General features: G+C 55.0%; 1 protein-coding gene across 16 annotated transcripts in view; it reads left to right on the forward strand.

Moving 5' to 3' along the window:
• Adgrb1 (adhesion G protein-coupled receptor B1) overlaps positions 1-18,966 on the forward strand; it is a 72,212-nt gene that overhangs the window by 46,915 nt on the left and 6,331 nt on the right. For 8 of the 16 annotated variants that reach the window (NM_001170597.3, XM_063263859.1, XM_063263861.1 and 5 more), the window contains 8 exons: positions 5,641-5,744; positions 7,280-7,382; positions 8,175-8,325; positions 8,919-8,988; positions 10,228-10,294; positions 11,915-12,000; positions 16,824-16,995; positions 18,705-18,800. In NM_001170597.3, the coding sequence (NP_001164068.2) occupies positions 5,641-5,744; positions 7,280-7,382; positions 8,175-8,325; positions 8,919-8,988; positions 10,228-10,294; positions 11,915-12,000; positions 16,824-16,995; positions 18,705-18,800 (849 nt within the window). Of the gene's footprint in view, positions 1-5,640; positions 5,745-7,279; positions 7,383-8,174; positions 8,326-8,918; positions 8,989-10,227; positions 10,295-11,914; positions 12,001-13,445; positions 13,564-16,823; positions 16,996-18,704; positions 18,801-18,966 lie in introns of those variants that run through there. The other 8 variants (XM_063263857.1, XM_039079532.2, XM_063263858.1 and 5 more) reach the window with 3 other exon arrangements.

The following is an 18,966-nucleotide window of genomic DNA, read 5'->3' on the forward strand; positions in this document are numbered from 1 at the left end:
CGCTTAGCAGCCACAGTGTCCCGTTGAAGTCCTGGAGATGGTGAGTGGGAGCCTGGTGGGTGGCAGTGTGGAGTTTAGAGACCTTCAGGAAGTGGCTGTCAGGTGGGTCCTGTCTCCACTCTCCTTGGAGGCCTGGGGCCTTGGAGACCTTAGAACTGGGACTGGGAGGCGGGCCTGTAGACCCTTTTGCTTTGCTTGCTAGAGAACAGAGAAGAGGAGCTCCTTCGCTCAGTGCTTCTGCCTGCCCCCGCCCCAGTGGAGCCTGGGCTGCGGAGGTGGCTGTGTCCCCAGGCAGGGTTCTGGGGGTGGCTGAGGCTGCTGGGCCTGGCCCAAGTCCCTAGACAGGCCTATGGTCTCAGGGGCCTCCTTTTTTTGTTCCTGTGATTCTTGTGGGGGCTGCTGGTTTCTATGGTGACAGTATCTCAGGCCAGCTTGCTGCCTGGGGCTCTGGGTGCTGGCCCAACCCTCTACACTGGTGGGCTTTCCTGTCTTTACAGCCTCAGGAAGGCCAGGAGAGTGGGGGTAGGGGCTGGAGCTGCAGAGTTCTTGGGCCAGACTGGCCCAAGAACGGAAGGAGCCAGGGTCTGAGCTCTGGCCCCTAGCCCAGCCCAGCTCTCTTGTGGAAGGGGCCCTGGGATTGGAATGGAGGACTCTGGGGGAGAGGACTTGGCTCTTCTGGCTGTGAGCAGACAGATCTTGGCCCTCTGTGAGCCCAAACTCCATGTAGATGCTTGACTGCCCTCTTACTCTCTGAAAGTGAGAAGGGATTACTATGTTAGCTGGGGTCTCATGGCGGGTCGGAACTAGAGGGACCTCAGTAGTTGCTACCAAACTCCTCTTTGATAGTCAAGGAATCTGAGGCCAAGAAAGGCCAGTTTCAGATCCCATGGTGAATCTGGGTCCCATGTGCCTTCCAACTGGGCAGATCCATCATTGGGACTGCCTATACTGGAAGGTCTGTGGGCAAGACGAGGGACCTGGAAGGAGGACCAGACCAGGGAGAATTAGCAGAGACCATGTCTCTGGTTCCTTTGTACTAGCCCAAGATTGGGCTGTAGGAGATCGGAGTTGAAGACTGGGAAAATGGGCTTGTTTCTTACACATAGCACTATCCTGGATTGGCCTTCTGTCTGTTAGAGTCTCAGTTTCCCTTGTGAAAAGGAGGGGGGACTTTAACCTTAGAGAGGAGCACTGTTGTTGTGAGCTGGACCCCTGGAGCAGCCATAGCTGGTGTGACACTGGGAGGGAACAGAGGGTTTGAGTGTGGAGCCTTCACAGGTAGAGCTGACCATAAATGCCTGGGACGGGGAGAATGAGGCCACCCTGAGGGGGAGGAGCGGATCGAGCGCCCCGGCTCTGCTTTGTGTGGCAGGAATCCATGGATGCTCTGGGGGCTTCTGCATCTCAGGTCAGTGGCCATATAACAGTGTCTCTGCAGGGTGTCATTTTAGAGCTCCTAGTCTCTGTAGCCCAGACGAGGTGGCAGAAGCTGAGTTCAGAGCCAGGTGGTACCACCTGGAGCCTCTTCCCTCACTTGTGTGATGTGATAGCAACCAGACCTTCCTAACTGCAGGACTCCCATGAAAGCAGCCTGTGTTTAGTGTAGGGCTTGAGCAGGGTATAGGGGTGGCTGGATGGCTATTGTGGGTGTGGCTTCTGTTTACCTCCCACTAGAACTCCTTTTGGTCTTTCTCCTCTCCTTTTCACCCAACCCTCCTAGCTCACCCATATTGGTTTCCACAGGGAGAGACCTCACTTAAGATGCTGGAGGGGAGGGACCAGAAAGTGCTCCTGCTAAGGTCTTCCTGACTTCTAGCTGGCTTACTTGGCCCAAGCTGACATTTGAATGTCTAGGGTTGGGGGCTTAGGCAGAACCTGGTGGTGCCCTTCAGGGAGACTGGGGGCCCTGGAAGCAATCAGCAGCCTCCTTCCCCCAAATCAGCATCTAGAAGGAGTTTGTAAAGAGGAGGTTTGGAGTGAGGTTCACAGGAGTTCACTAGCCTAGCTTGGGGCAGGGGGCGACAGTCATCTCATTTAGGTGAGAAAGGCATAGAGCTGCCAGGGATAGGGGAGGTGTGAGAAAGGCATTGGGTATAGGACAGGAGACAAGGTAGACAGGGTGAGAGGTAGGGCTGAGCTTCATACCAGGGGAAGGAAAGACAGGAAGGACAGGGCAGAGACCAGCAGGGGAGACATGAAACCCTGGCAGGAATAAGCAAGCAAAGGACAACCTCTCTGGCTGCAGAGTTGGCCGAAGTTGAGTTAGGTGACTGCAGAGAGAGACAGGTGTTCCTCTCGACAGGACTGGACCAGATAGTTGGGAGGTACCTCAGCCTGAGCAGAGACAATGTACCAGACACAATGGCCCGGGGGACTCTTGTCTAAAGGGCCCGAGGTGCAGGTAGCGTGTGTGGCACCAAAGCTAGGGTCGTAAACTGGCCAAGACATGCTATGAGGGAGACAGACCTAGGAGCGGGAAGCTGGCTGGGAGCCAGGGTGTGGGCGCAGATGCTGCTGGGCTGCGGCTGCGGGAGGTGAGTAACCGCTCTGAGTCACACCTGTGAGTGGGATGCACCACCTGCCTGAGCCTTGTAGATGGACTAGGCGGTGTGTTTATGGTGCCCGACACAGCCTGGCCATAGTAAACACAATGTGAGGCCAGCTGTTGGTGTCATTGCCTCTGGGACATGCCTCAGACTTAGCTGGTAGGGGACCAGACCCTAGTCCTGTGTTTAAGTAGCCAGGATTGGTATCAACATATAACCTGACTCAGGGCTCAGCATATGACCAGGATGAGGACAGGTGTGTGAGTAGGGTCAGGCCCAGATGTGGCAGGGTCAGGTGTCAGAGTGTCACCAGGGTTACACTCAGAGTATGATCAGGGACAGGGCTCAAAGCATAACTGGGATTGGTCAGGGCTCAGAGTGTAACCATAATCAGGACTCTGTGTGAATAGGGGCAGGGTTCAGAGTGTGAATAGGGGCAGGGTTCAGAGTGTGAATAGGGGCAGGGTTCAGAGTGTGAATAGGGGCAGGGTTCAGAGTGTGAATAGGGGCAGGGTTCAGAGTGTGAATAGGGGCAGGGTTCAGAGTGTGAATAGGGGCAGGGTTCAGAGTGTGAATAGGGGCAGGGTTCAGAGTGTGAATAGGGGCAGTGTTCAGAGTGTGGCCAGGATTGTGGCTCAGCCTGTGACTGAAATCAGGGCTTAGTGTGTACATGGTCAGAGTTCAGCTTGTCTCCAGGGTCAGGACTCAATAGGAGACTATGGCCAGAGCTCAACCTGTGACAAGGATCAAGGCTCACTGCTTAGTTGGTATCAGCACTCACTAGATCAAGAAACAGAGTGGAAGCTGGCATTGCGGGCTAGAGGCTACTCTTTAGGAGGTGAGGTGTGTAGACCATGTGAAGACTCAGAATTAGGGAGCATACAGGGTGCAAATTGACAGCAGCTATGTGAAGTGCAGATGAGTTATTCAGAGTCCTTGAGGGAAAGTGGCAGGCAGAGAACCTGAGGCCGGATCAGACGGAATGTTCTTAGGGTCTCTAGAAGGTAGCAACATCTTAGCTAAGAGAAGAGCCAGGCTGCAGAAATGGCTCAGAGGTTGGGAGCACTGGCTGCTCTTCCAGAGGTCCTGAGTTTAATTCCCAGCAGCCACATGATGGCTCACGACCATCTGTAATGGGATCTTCTGGTGTATCTGAAGACAGCTACAGTATAGTCACACATCAAATAAATAAATCTTTGAGAGAGAGAGAGAGAGAGAGAGAGAGAGAGAGAGAGAGAGAGAGAGAAGAGCCAGGCATGTGAAGGTCAGAAGGACAGTGGTGGGTGATAGGAACAGCCTGTGCAAAGGCCCTCCGGCATGGTGAGCTTGGCATTGAAGCTGATGACCCACAGTGGGCCAGCCTGGTCCTGTCTTCTCTCTAGGTTTAGGGTCTGTTTCTTGTCCTGGGGGTCTCCAGTCTGACCCTCCTTAGAAGGCCTGGCATTCTCTTGACACTCCTGCTCACAGATTGCAGCTGCCCCCGGCCCCATAGAATACAGAACTAATACTTTCATGAGTGCCATTCGGGAGAAGCAAGCAGGCTAGGGGTGTCTGGTGGCTGCCAGCCCTAATGAGGGCAGGCAAGGCAGATGGCCATAGAGGTCGAAAGTGGAGTCAGCCGTGGCAGGGGTGTGAGCCACTTGCTCAATTGACTGTGACCTTCCAAGAGTCTTGGGATTTTTGCTGGCCACAACCCCCACCTGTCCCTGTTACCTGGCCTCCCCTCACCTGGGACCGAGGTTCTTCATTGGTAAAGGAAAGTGTGATAGGACTGTGTGATCCTAGAGGGCTCATGCCTGGGGAAAGATGTCCAGCATTTCAGTGTAGCGGATGCAGTGACGTCTCCACTCATCACTCATGAGTATGGCTAGAGAGAGACTTTAGAGGCTGCAGAGACACAGGGCTGGTCACCCAGGTCTCCTGCAAGACCCAGGGGCCTAGGGTAATTAGAGCCTACTGCTACTTCATGCAGCAGGAGTTCAGCCTCTGTCCAGGGTAGGTTCAGCTGTAACATAGGTGCCTGGCATGCATGAAGGACAGGCTTGGTGTTAGGGCCAGAGTGGGAGTCTTCCTGCTTGTGCCAGGGGTATATGTATCTATATGTGTATCAGGTAGTTGGGTGCCTGTGGACGTGTTAAGCATGTTGTCTGTGTCACCCTGGGTCCAGAGCCTAGTTAGGCCACCTCAGGCTTCTTTCCATTCTGGAAGAGGGAAAGGAAGGAGGCATGAGGGGTGGTGCAGAGCTTCCTCTATTTCTACCATGACTTATGGCCTGGGGTACCACATGGCTTATGGTGTGAGCCATGGCCTGTGTCATCATTTGCAGTGAACACCCCCTTGTGTGAGCAGGGTCAGCCTGCTGTGCTGGGCATATGGTAGAGAATGGTTGGGTCTATGGGCCCTGCCCCTGCACAAGGATAAGCCAGACCAGAACGGCCAAGGCCCTAGTCTTGTGGAGTTGGGAAGTGAGTTTTGGGCAGAGTGAATTGCAGTTTACAGTCTCTGAGATGGAAACACGGCAGCCCAACGGCCTTTGCCCTGGATTGGGAATACTGAACCAAGCAGGGAGAGGGGGACAGCCAAGATATGGAGGTGAATCAAGGTACCTCACAGAGCAGGGGAAAGACAAAAGGAAGAGCTTTGGCAGGGCAATGAGAAATGGAACTGTGGGAAGAATGTTGGGGTGGGTGGCCATGGAGTTGGGGGTGTTGGCTGGCTGCCCACTGAGATTTAGTAGGAGCTGGGGGTGGACACCACCCTGGGGCCCTGGCAGTGCACAGCCACAGTTGAAGAGCTGACTGTGGGCGCAAGGCTGAGTCTATGCCTCCCTTGCCCTACCTGTGATGTAGGGTGAACCCTCCCGGAGTTGAGGGGCAGTGACACGAAGGAGGTGAGGACTATTGCCAGGTGTGGCCTGTGACTGTCATTATACTTGCAAGGGCTTCTCCTCAGCAAGGGACAAAACCTGCCCAGCAGAGAAAGTCAGAGAACTGGGGTGGAAGAGCACAAGCCCCCCGGGGCTACGGAGCCTGGGCCAGACCTCTGGTTGCTCACCATGGGTCACATCTCACTCCTTGTCTCCCCTGCTTCCCAGACCATGGATAAGGTGACCGTGCCATCTGTGACGCTCATCGTGGGCTGTGGCGTGTCTTCCCTCACCCTGCTCATGCTGGTCATCATCTACGTGTCTGTGTGGAGGTAGGTGCCCACTCTAGAAGCCAGAGATCCAGTCCTCCCTCCCTCCCTCCCTCCCTCCCTCCCTCCCTCCCTCCCCCTTGTACCATCTACTCTGAACCAGCTGACCCCTTCGTCCTATGCTACCTCTGTTTCCATTCCAGGTTCCTGATTGCTTGGGCACTAGGGGGACACAGAGACAGAATGGGGGGTGCATGTTGAATATACGGGTCCTTGTTCCTGACTACATTCCTTGACAGACACCAACTTTGAGCCCAGGCCCCAGCTGGGCACATAGAGCAGTTATCTTTTGCATACTTGGGTTGTGGCTACCTAATACTCCTGTGTGCTCTCATATCTGGGCCTGCAGACTCCCTGGGGTCAGCATCCCGAGGCTACCAGGATCATCAGGACCTATGTATACTGCAGGCCCTATCTGACCATGTGTAGATTATAGGGTGGCACAGCCTAGCTAAACTCCAGGCAAGTGTGTATCTAGGAGACTTGCATAGTGTGAATCATCTTATGGCTAAGGCATTAGGAGCTCACTGAGCTCACAGGTGCGTCTGTGCACATGCCCCCCACCAGTAGGTATATGTAACCAGCGGCATGAGCCAGTAGGGTGGCGTTCTCCATGCTCACCAGCATCCAGTTCCCCAACCAGTCGTTTACATTGAGAACATTCAAGGTCGTTGTACACAGAGCTGTTCTAGGGCTCCCCGTGCCGTGGCTGGCCCCTGCGACTGGTTATTCCAATTCTCTGCCCCATACGATGGTAGCCAATGATTGAAACTGATGTGCCAGTCACTGCCTGTGGGTAACAGGAAGAGATCGATGTGACTGGTGGAGGACGGCAGTTTCTGCAGCCTCTAGCGTCAGGTGCCCTCTGCGTTCTTCCCAAAGGCAGAACATCCAGAATGCCTCCCATAGGACTCCCTCTGCTCAACCTCTGGGGATCTCAGAGCATCTGGAGCTTGGAGCTCAGAGGCTGAATTCAACTCTGACCTGGAGAGGAGGCAGCTTGGTGTTTAAAGCGCCTTTCTCAGTGAGCGTTGCTGGCATCCCTGTACCCTGTGAGCTGCAGACAGGAACTGTTGATGGCCAGTTGGGGAGTAGGGGACAGTGAAATGAGGGATATGCCTGCAGCAAGCTTATCAACCCCAAGGCTTAGCTAAGGGGACCCTCTGCTCTTCACTTAGCTGGATCTTGTTTCCCAATGACTGGTGGTGGTTCATGGTGATGATGCTGGCCATGGTTGTGATGGCCATTGTGGCTGTATGGCTGTTGATGGTGATGGTGATAGTGATGGTGATGAAGGTAGTGATGGTTATGGTAGACGTGGTACTGGGGGTGCAGATGATGGTGGTGAAGGTTGGGGTGGTAATGGTGGTGGCGGTGAATGTGATGGTAGTGATGGGGTTAGGAATGACAGTAGCCATGGTGAGGATGGTAAAGACAGGCAGTAATTTCAGGGAGGAAGGGGAACTCTAGTGCTTAGGCAGGCCACATGACCTTGGTCCTTGTTAGGTGCTAACCTCAGGCCCTGACCCCTCTCACAGGTACATTCGCTCAGAGCGGTCCGTCATCCTCATCAACTTCTGCCTGTCCATCATCTCCTCTAATGCCCTCATTCTCATTGGGCAGACCCAGACCCGCAACAAGGTAGGCAGCCTCCTTCTCCACCCCGCCCCACCCTGCCCCGCCCTTCTCCACCCCGCCCCACCCTGCCCTGCCCCGCCCCACCCCGCCCCGGCCTGCCCCGCCCCGGCCTGCCCCGCCCTGCCCCGCCCTGCCCCACCCCGCCCCGCCTGCCCTGCCCTGCCCCGCCCCACCCCGCCCTGCCCCACCCCCACCCCGGCCTGCCCCACCCCACCCCGCCCCGCCCTGCCCTGCCTTGTATTCTCTGGTGTGAAGATGGAACTAGGCAGCTCAGTGTGAGGGCTCTCCATTTGCCTATCTTAGGACCCCTTCCTCACTCCTGCGCTGTGACCTCCTCACCCTGCCTAGCCAAATGTGACCCAGGGAGCTAAGCTTTGAGAGGGGGTCTTCATGGGCTACCCTAATGTGTTGGAGACAGAGAGAAGGTCTAGCCACAGACACTGCTGTGTGCCATGGAAGAAATTCACAGTCACTGTGATTGATGTGGGTCTTAGGTGTGTGTCTCCCTGACTCCTGGGCCTCAGGTTCAGCCCTGCTGAGGGATAGACCTGACTGGAGCTTCTCAGTGGGTTCCTGGGCCCAGTTTGCTAGGAGATGGGGGAGGATGATAAGCACTTAACACCTTAGGCTTAAGTGGTCCATGTCAGGGTGAGGACCAGGTTGCTTCCTGCCCAGAACTGTCTGGTCTCAGAGTCATTGGGTGCCAGATTTTTCCCGTCTGTTGCCACATGCACACAGGGGATGGGTGAGAGCCCGGGAGCACCTGCCCAGTGCCCTTGGCCCCTGTCTGCCCAGGTTGTGTGCACACTGGTGGCTGCCTTTTTGCACTTCTTCTTCCTGTCCTCATTCTGCTGGGTGCTCACCGAGGCCTGGCAATCCTACATGGCTGTCACCGGCCGCCTCCGGAGCCGGCTCGTCCGCAAGCGCTTTCTCTGCCTGGGCTGGGGTAAGCAGGGCAGCTGGGGTTGGGAGGTGAGGGTGGACTGTGGCTAGGGCTGTTGGGGTATGTGAGGGTGGGCAGCGGGCCAGGGTTAGTGTCCAGGAGTGAAGGCACACAGCTGGAGAGAGGGTATACAGTGGGCTGGGGTAAGCAAGCCTCAGGGGATGGGCAGCCTGGATCAAGATGATGAACTGTCTCTGTTCTCAGCATTTTTATCCTGGCCCCTGCTTGTTTTTACCACGTCTAGAGTCTCCATTTGCTCTTCTGGCTTCTCCCTTTGAGCTTCCATTCCTTTATGAGGTTGCCAGAAAATGCAGCCCAACCTGTCCCATAGGCATTCAGATAACAATGACAGTATACCGTATCTTTCATAGCGCTTGGGACACATGCTCTAACAAGGATACCCTCTTTCTATGGGATTCAGTGACAACAGGCTGCGTCCCGCCCTCTAGTCTGCAGTCCTGCATCATCCCACCCCCATCCACCTCTTTCCTGTGTAGTAATGCCCTCGTTTGGGACTTCCCACATGCAGCTTGTCCCTCGACCCATGTGGAAAGGGGGTGGCAGGACTGATCCCCTTTCTTCTGCTCCTCTTCTAGGGCTCCCTGCGCTGGTGGTGGCCATTTCTGTGGGATTCACCAAGGCCAAGGGGTACAGCACCATGAACTAGTGAGTTGGGCAGGTGGGGACGGAATAGCTTTCTGCAGACCCTGGAGATGCCCACATTGCTGGAACTGTATCAGCCAGCCTTAAGAGGGAGGGCCATTAGGCAGCTCTCTCACTCCTAAGCAATTAGGTCCTGTCCAGCCTGGTCAGGGAGATGAGAAGAATGTCTGGGGCCATCAGAGCCTCCTGCTTCCTCGGTAGGTGACCTCGATGGCCATGAGCCTCTGAAGTCACCCTCTCCATGTGTGCAAGAGTTAAGGGTGACCCCTGAGAACAGCAGATGCACCCTCCCCATGTGCTTTATGAGGGTCAGTCAATTCCACAGATGAAGCCCCTGGGACCACAACAGCTGACCTAAAGCAGTGTGGGCTCCACGGGCAGAGACATGATCCCAGGCTCAGGATAGAGGCAGAAAGGGGAATGGAGGGAGACTGCAGGCTTGGCCGGCTCACACTAGTTGGGAGCTGTGTGTCTAAAACCATCAGCAGGTGAGTCAGAGCAAACCTGACTCACTCCAAAGCTCCAGGTAGGTGGGTAGCAGGACTCTGGAGCCCTGATGTTTGAGCCATGTCGAAGACATTGATGGGATTCTGGAGGATGAAGAGGAGCATGCAGAACAGCATTGGCTAGAATGCCCAGGCCAGGGCTGGGGACAGGCCTGTAGCACTCTGAGTACTGCCTCTGGCAGCGGTTCTCAGCCTTCGAGTTTCAACCCCCATAGGGGTCACATGTCAGATATCCTGCATATCAGATACTTATATTACGATTCGTCATAGTAGCAAAATTACAGTTATGAGGTAGTAAAATTATTTTATGGCCGGGGTCACCATAACATGAAGAGCTGTATTAAAGGGTCACAGCATCAGGAAGGTTGAGAACCGCTGCTCTAGGGTTTGATCTGCTGGTGTCATGGATGGTGTCCAGGGGCTGACAGTGGTCTGGGCTTCGGAGAGCTAGGCAGGTGAGCATCAGCCTAGTGACCTAGGACAGGAACCTCATGCCATGCATGCTTCTGAGGAGGCAGATCCTCACTCTGGGCCACATCTCCATCTGTAAGTGGGGGTAGCGGTGGCTGCATGGGGACTCCTGAGGAGCCAACCCCCCCCGCCCCCCACAAAAAGAGTGTGGGCAAATTTCCCGATTCCTTTCCTGGCCGCCCAGCTCATACACACTCCCTAACACACTTGTTGCCTACTCTGTCTTGGGCATGGTGCTGGTTCTGACTGCTTGTTTCGTCCCCAGTTGCTGGCTCTCCCTGGAGGGGGGACTTCTGTATGCCTTCGTGGGACCGGCTGCTGCAGTTGTGCTGGTACCGACCTACCCTTCCCCTCTTCTTCCCTCCCCTCCCTCCACGGCTGGACCCCTGGGTCCTTACCTGCCCCTTAGGTGGCCTGTGGGGACCTGGTCACCAGCAGTGGCAGCTCTCACCCCACTCCAGTCACTCAGTGTGGTACCCTGTGACCCTCTTATCTCCATGAGCATGGCTTTCCTGGGTACTGGGCACTGAATATGTACCTGCCAAGAGGCCTTTGTGAGCTTGGTGAGTAACAGGGAGGTGGGGACAGATGGACAGATGGATAGCTGAAGCTACAGGGACTGAGTAGACTTGGCTCAGGTCACGCATGTCCACCGCAACTGTCAGCGCCCAGAGTGCCAAGAGCTGAGGCTGCTTGTTTCCTGGTGTCAGCGGGGCCTTGCCTTTGGAGAGGAGTCCAGCACTATAGGTGGGGATTGGCCCAGAACCAGCGCTGGCCTGGCTCAGCATGGGAGTAGATGCTCTCTCTCTCTAGTCATTGTCACCCCAGCTTACCCTCTGTGGGAGAGGGGTGGCCAGGGAGCTTGGCTCAAGTCAGTGTGGTGGACAGGTGGCACAGGAGTGACTGACACTGCAGAGTGTGAGAGTCGAGTCTGGGGTGAGTGTGTAGGTGGGTAGAGACAGTTGGGTGGCTGCCAGAATCCCTGTTCCTTATTCCTCAAAGGCATCCAGACGGAAGGCAAGGTGGATGTAACTGGTCAGTGCCTCTGAGGGTAGCTGCTGGGCCAGAGCAGTGTCATTTAAGAGCAGGCTCCAGGAGCTGCATCATAGGATCCTGTGCCCTGACCACTCATGCTATGACAGCCAAGCAGAGCCTATTGCAAGAGGATAGCCAGGCCTAGAATACCTGCAGCCCAGCTCTGTGGTCAGCAAACTATGAGGCAGGGCTACCCCAGGAAGCAAGGCCCTGCACATGACATCCTGGCTGTGCAGAGCCATGGAAACTGTCAGTCCCTGGGCCTCTGGGCATGGTCTCTGGCACTAGAGCCCAGAGGATCTTTCCACCTTGATCTTTGACCCTTAGGGCCAGGTCAAGGCCTTGGGGTCCTGGCAGCCTTTCTACAAAAAGAATTACCCAGAGGCTCTGGGGAATTCTCTCAAAGTGGGGATGAGAAATAAGATTTGAGCAACACCGTATCCTTTATTCCACACCTTGGCAGAGATAGTCAAAGACAGGCAAGGTTCCAAGGTCTCAGGGCACAGAGACTCATACAGTGGACTTAAGACTGATTCTTGTCTTGGATAGTAATTTGGTTAGTAGCTTGGAAGATGTTTCTGACACCCTAAGAGCCCTCAGGAGGCACCCAGTGAAAATCGTCTGTGGGATTGGAGGAGATCAAGAACAAAGGGTGCCCAGTATTAGCCAGTTGAAGCCATCCCTGACCCTAGGACTCATCTACAATTAGGATCTTACCATCATCAGGGGCCAGGGGAGGGGTGTTGGTGGTGTGGGAACATTGAGAAAGGGGCACTGAATGGCTCCACCTGGCCAGCACTGGGGTCTGAATTGTGGGACACATGAGTAACCTTTGGAAGACTGTGGACGTTCTGGGCATGGTCGCTGCTGATCTAGGCACCCATGGGCTCTGGCCCACTCCTGCCTCTGCCCGGCAGGTGAACATGGTGATCGGGATCCTGGTGTTCAACAAGCTCGTGTCCAAGGACGGCATCACGGACAAGAAGCTGAAGGAGCGGGCAGGGTAGGCCCTGTGGCCCTGGCACCTTGCCCTTCTTGGCTGGAAAGACCCAGAGCCCACCCACCATTAAGTCCCCAATCCAGTCTGACAATTCAGGTGTCCTGAAGCAGGTTGGGAAACTGGGGCATAGAGTACAAAGGCTTTTTCTAGACAGTTGGTCTCTGCTTTGCTCTGTGCCTCAGTTTCTCTAACTGACCTGTAACAAGTTGGGACCCTGCAGAGTCCCCAGACACTGTAAGGCTCTTTCTCAAAGAGAGCGCCCCCTACTGGGCTCAGGCTGGTGGGAGGACACCCCAGGCCCAAGGCTGGGAAAGCCTCTTCCCTGTTTCCTGAATCCTACCACAAGAGGCCTTGCCTACTTGGTATCTTCATCACTGGAGGATAGCAAGGGACAGGTGGGGCAAGGCTCCTCCCACACTAATCAGGCACCTGCTCTGTGGGTTGTCCTGGGAGTGAGGGATGACATGGGGGTCACTGCTGCCTCAGCTCAGGGACATGTGAGGGGTCACAGGAAACTGGGGTGGTGGCCTTGCCCTGCCCAGAGTTCTCCCTGTCCAGCCTTCTACATCCTGCAGCTGGTGTGCTGGTGTCTTTGTGGGGGTCCTACCCCTGCCCCTCCCCCCTGTGCCTGTCTTGCTTGGTGTCTTTCTCTGTCTCTCACTGTCTCTCTTTTTCTGGTTCCTCCTTTTCTGCCCAGTGACTTCCCTGGGTTCCTGGTGGACTCTGGCCCTGGTTAAAGCTCTTGAGCAGGCTAGGGAGCTATCATTGTGCTGAGAGTACCTCTATGACAGAGAGGTTGGACCTGAGCTTCTAGCCTCAGCCTGGCTGTCCATCTTAGAATAGTGGGCCAACCTCAGAGTCTGAGACCCAGAACACGTGTGGGTTGAACTGTGGCTGCAGTCGTAGCTGTGGAGGTCTCCCTGGACTCTCCAGCACTGGCCTGTTTGATTTGTTTTCAGAGTAGCCACAGGGCAAGCAGCCATGTCTGTATCCCCTCCTATCAGAGTAAATGGGTTTGGGAGATGGGGAAAGCTGGGAGCTGGAATCAGACCCCAGCTATGGGTATCCTGGGCCAGTGCCTAGATGAGGAGGCACTCTCCCGCTGTGTGTGCACGCACACCCCCTTCACACATCCACGGGCATGCATGGACAGGGTTGTCATACAGATCAGCCTGTCTATTTCTGTTCTCCTTGTGAGGCCGGCCCATGTGATAACATCTGGTGTGCCTATGTGGGAGGAGGAAGGATAGCAAAGCCTCCTTCAGATCTTGCTGCTCTCCATACTGAGACTGAGGCATGCTGTCAGTCAGCAGATGCTGGCAGTCTGAAGTCCTGCCCACCTTACTCCCTGCCCTAGGCTTGGGTCTCGTAGATGCCTGAGAGCTTCGGGCTGCCATCTCTGCTCCTTGCCTCGCGTTTCCGAGGGAACCTGTTTGCTTTTGTTTCAGCCTTTGATTTCACTTGCAGTCAGCTGCCCGTGCCCCCCCTCGGGCGTGCCCTCACGTGTGCTGAATGCGGAGTCCTCTCTGCGGCCGAAGCCACCTCCGACGCCACCAGTAACGCCATGTTAGTGCCTTGCTGCCACCTTGGAGCAGCCCTGCACGGGCTCTGCTCCCTCCTGACCCACATTTATTTGTTTTTATGTTTTTCTTTCATTTCTTTCATTTCTGCAGTCCCCTCTGGGTTTCCAAGGCAGACCTGGCCTCTACCCACCCTCTGCCTGCAGGCTTGTCTTTCCCAATTCAAGGCTTGCTTGCTATGCAGCATATAAGATACTTGGGAGGCAAGGAGTGGGTCAGCTAAGGTACTAGAGTGGGACTGAATCCAAGGTTGGGGTAGTCCTGCACTGCTTCCTGCTGCTCCCCGAGTCCCCCCAATAATGCTGGCCCAGAGCTTAGCCACAGCCTGCACCTCCATAAGACAAGTGGATAGAGCCTGGAGTGATTGTGTGTGTGTGTGTGTGTGTGTGTGTGTGTGTGTGTGTGTGTGTGTGTGTGATTGTTTGGGGCATGAACCTGTTAGTGTTGCTCATGTATAGGAGTGGTCGGATGTGTCTATATGTGTCAGTGTGCACAGGGGTGGTACCTATGTGTGGGAATGGGTATGTTTACAGTATGCAGCTGTGCAGAGAGGTTCCCAGAGGTGAGAGGAGCTGGGTGTGTGGACAGTGTGCTGCACATGGCAGTGAGAGTGACTGGTGTGCGCAGACATGAGGAAAAAAGTATGCAAGGGTGAACTTGTAAGCAAGTGAGTGAATGGTAAGTAAGTGTGAGCGTGTGTGTCTGGGGATGGTGTGTGCCTGCAAACATGTTAACTGCAAGAATGTAACTGGGCATGGACAAGTGTGTGTAGATGCATGTATAGTTGAGATGTGTTATCCCCTGTACTCTGTGTGTGGTGATGGGGGTGCCTGCAAACATGTGACTGTAAGCGTGTAACTGGGAATGGGCAAGTGTGTATAGATGCATGTGTTATCCCCTATGGGTATATGTGCTGTGTGTCTGTATGTATGCTCAGAAAGATATGATCATGAGTATGGGTACTGAGCCCAAGGTATTGAGACCCTGACTTGGCTGTGACAACATAGCTGTGTTTTGGGTGGGGTTGCACTCAGCATAGAAGGTCCAATCCAAAAGTTCATCTTGTCCAGGCCCCTCCTTCAGGACATAGCAGTAGCAGAGACCCCACACACTAACCCTCTTGAGCAGACACTGGAACCCAGGACTCTTGGTGCCTCAGGCTGTGTGGGTAAGAAGATATGCTTGGTTTAGGACTCATCCAAGTGGAGTAGCCTGTTCCCATGCTGGGTCCATCTGCTCTGAGCCCCGGTGCCCAACTTTTGGATCATCAGACAAACTCGGGTCCAGCCTGAGCCAATCAGCTGAGGGTCAGGGTTGCAAAGGTCAGGCAGCAGCTAGAGGTGGTGACACCCAGGCCTCACTGGAGCTCCTCTGCCTGAGGGTATCTGAATCTCTAGGGAACTTGTGGCTCCTCTTCCTCAGGGCTTCTGGAGAAATGATTTGGAAACGTGTGGCCCTGGGGGAAATAGAGAAATAGCAGAGCTGATTTTGTGGGAAGCCAAAGGGTCTCTGTCGATGGGAAGATCTGTTCCTATACCAGACACAGGTGACATGAGGGGTCAGGATCCCAGATCAAAGAGTGTCTGCTTTGAAGGAGAGGGGAGATGTCACTGGGTCCAGTGCTGTGGTGGGGACAAGTATAGAGCTGAGAATGTTCCTGCAGTGATGGGAAGTAATTTACTAGAGAGCCAGCCTGCCATTATTCTGTTCTAGCTTCTGGGACAGGTGAGCTCACAGCAGGGGTAGGGGTACTGCATGCTGGCTTACACAGCCAGGGAGGAGAGAGGGAGGTGGGGTAGGGTAGTTGGCAGTGTGCTGCGGGGGGCTCCACTCCATCCTCAGCTTCAAAAATATGAGTGGGGTCAGTAGGGATCCAGTGGGGCTTCCTGTCTCACATGGGGTTCCCACTAAGAAGGGAATGAGAATTGACTGGAAATAGGGGCTTTATGTGGTACAGTTTAGGAGCCCATACTTCAGGGCATCGAGGGAAGAGTAGGTCATCAGGTTAACTCCCGACTTGGGCCTGAGTTGTGGATGTTGAGCCAATGGAGATCTGTGCAGAGTCTTGTGTCTGACTACTGATGGCTACTATGTTCACCAAGTGGTAATAGCCATGGCTGCGGGTGAGAAGATTCCTGGGGTCAACGTATCATGGCTTCAGAAGGCACAAAGGTAGGCCTGGAAGAGGTCATGATAAAGAGCTGCTGTAGCCAGCTATATGGCCTCAGAGGCAGGAAGGAGGTGAGGACGACTGTGTCCTTGCAAGGCCAGTGCCTGCACAGGACCCCTGCCACGGCTGTATTCTTCAGTTTGATGGGAGTTTGGGGGGTCCTCTGCCTAACCGGGCCCTAAGAACCTCGAGCCTCTCCCATCAGCCCCACTGCCCTAGATCCTACTCAGTGTTCAGTCCCCTTCTCCCATCTGCTCCTTTGAGGGGACAGCAGGATGATCCCCACCTCCAAGAGAAGAGGCAGAAGCGATCCTGATGTCACTCCTGACTCATGGCAATAACAGGGGCTACAGTCAGGCCACGGTGGCTCATGGAACCTCAAGAATGCTAGGGCTGGAGCCAGTGTACAGTTCTCAAGCATTTAACATGCCCCAGAGCCTCAAGGCAGCACCACTGTCCCCACTTGAGCTTGGGAAAAGCTCGGTGGTAGGTGTGCAAGCCAGTACTGAAAGAGCTCAGGCTGCTAGGCTCCCTGTGCCAGCCAGGTGCTCCGAGAAGAGACTGAGGGTTGATGGCAGGGGTGGCTCAGGTCAGGGCCACAGGAGGGCGTTGAGGCCCAGGAGAGCAGCTGCAGCCTCGGAAGAGGAAGAACACCCTTCTGTCTGTTCTGTCTGTCTTGGTCTCTCCTTTGACCCTCTGGCCTTGTCCAACTGTCCACTGTCTGTCCTGTCTCTCCCTCACAGTTTCTTTCTCTCATTCTCTCAGTTCTTTCCTCGACTCCTGTCCCCCACAGCCATCTTGCATTGCAGTTGGAGCCCTGGGTCTCTGGATCCAGGGTTCAGGGCCTGGAAGATAGAATCAGGGGCTGCTTTGCTCCGTGCATCTCTCCCATCCTAGTGTCCTTCCTGTCTGTCTCCCTCCTGTCAACCTCCTGGACAGGGTCCAAGTTCTCTCCCAAAGCACTCCTCTACTTTGCTGGGTCCCTTCCAAGCCCTCAGGCCTGGGGATGGGGGAAAGGGGTGTCCTCAGGAGAGGTAGAGCGCCCATGGGGCCGCCCTGATGCCCTCCATCCCCAGGGCCTCCCTGTGGAGCTCCTGCGTGGTGCTGCCGCTGCTGGCGCTGACCTGGATGTCTGCTGTGCTTGCTGTCACCGACCGCCGCTCCGCCCTCTTCCAGATCCTCTTCGCTGTCTTCGACTCACTGGAGGGCTTCGTCATCGTGATGGTGCACTGCATTCTGCGAAGAGAGGTGGGAGTCCTGGGTCTGGGATCCACCTGTGTCCCTCGAGTTGTACTTGTGCCCATCACGTGCCAGGGTTGCTGGAAATGGCCCTCTTTTGGAGGATAGCTTATTTCCCAGGATTCCTCACCAGCCATGGAAGGTCTGCGGTCACCAGGGCAGAGTAGGCGAGCTAGTGCTAGATGTCTCTAGCATTCTCTGAAGCATTTGGAAGGTGAGGATATGAGGTTCCCATGTAACTATGTCTGATGGCCACCAGCAGGAGGCAGTAATGAGACTAAGTGGCTGTCCTGACCTCAGAGAGGCTGCCTTGTGGATGGAAGTGCGTTTTACCTCAGTAGACCAACTTCTACCCCAGACAGAGCCAGGACATGGCTGAGGCCTAGAAAGAACCTGCTGCCTCCATTCTCTCTAGAACCTTCTAGAATAGTGCTGAGGGACTTGAAAAGCAGGAGGTATGAGAGGACACAATCGGTTGTAGCTGCAGGAACCAGGTTGGGACCTCAGTGACAGAAAAGACTGGGCCAGCAGGGCAGTGAGGAGCTACTGTTCTCTAGGGAGGTTCTGGAGGAGCACCCTGGGAAAGAGGACTGCCCAAAGTTGCAAAAATATTCCCACAACAAAGCCTATGCCCTCCTACTTCCTGGGCTGGTCATGTGTCACTCAGCTGTGGGAAGCTACTGTGAGAAGCCACCAAGCACCATGGCAGCTCACAGGGAGAGAAGAGGCTTCTGAGCCCACTTGCCCCAGCCAACTAATCACTGAATCCACAATTCTCCATAGCCCTTCCACCAGGTGCCATGACTTTCAGCCCAAAGGCAGGTGAAGTCTGGTCTCACATTCTAAGGCCTCTGATCTGCTCTGAAGTTACACACCTGCCCTCTGTTCTCCCCTCAGGGTTCTGGCTTCGATGAGGTGAGCAGTGGCCTGTGAGAAAGGAATAGTAGGAACGTTGTACAGACAGAAGGAGCTTTGAGCATTCCTAACTCCAGAACGGCAACTTCAGAGCTAGACTGAGGAGAGGGAGGCTTCTTGTGCCTAGCATCAAAGATAGGAAGAAAGATTGCAAGATCAGTTGGAAGGAGAGGTCTGCAGGACCAGCTGGCCCAAAGTAGGCCCTCCAGGAAGGCAGCAGGACAGGCGTCAGAAGAATAGCAGGACATTCCACTGAGATCTGGCCCTAGGAATCTGCCCAAACAGCAAAGGGCCCACAACTCCATATTGGGTAGGGGGTGCACACAGAGCCAGCTTCAGCCCTTGTGTGTGGTTCTAGACGCAGGCCTCAGCACGGCTGTCTCCAGTGCCTGGACTTCAGGATCATATTTGATTCTGTGTTCTTCCTCATCCTGATTATCCCGGGTGATTGCCCACTTCCTCTTGCACTTCGTCTTCAGCATAAATCCTCGCCAAGATTTATGCTGGCCTTGTGGCTGGCCTTAGCTTACCCTTACAGCCAGCCATGAGGATCAGGCTCATCACCCGCACTCAGTACAGGTTTGGGGGTACAGGCTGGCCCTGAAGCCACGTGCCTTCTTCAGGCTTCCATTCTCACGGTGGCCTCCAGGCAGCGAAGTCTGCAGCTCCTTCCCAGCATCAGGAGCTCCAGATACCTTCATCTTACATGCTCTGTCCTCCTCGCACAAGGTGTGCTCCCAGGAGGCTCTTTGAGAGGTAATGTGGGGCCATGGCTCCCTGCTGACATGCTTCTCCTCCTCCAGGTCCAGGATGCTGTGAAGTGTCGTGTGGTAGATCGACAAGAGGAGGGCAACGGGGACTCGGGGGGCTCCTTCCAGAACGGCCACGCTCAGCTCATGGTAGGACTGATTGCCTGGAGATACAAACTGTCCCACGAGGGACCTCTAGGTCCTCCCTGTGCCCAGAGTTCTGCTGGGCCCTGGCAGGCCTATTAGATGAATTCTGACCTCAGTTTGCAATTGGAGAAACTGAGGCCAAGTTGAAATCCTTGATCCAGCGTGTTGA

Source organism: Rattus norvegicus, chromosome 7, assembly GCF_036323735.1.
Source record: "Rattus norvegicus strain BN/NHsdMcwi chromosome 7, GRCr8, whole genome shotgun sequence".
Lineage (NCBI taxonomy): Eukaryota > Metazoa > Chordata > Mammalia > Rodentia > Muridae > Rattus > Rattus norvegicus.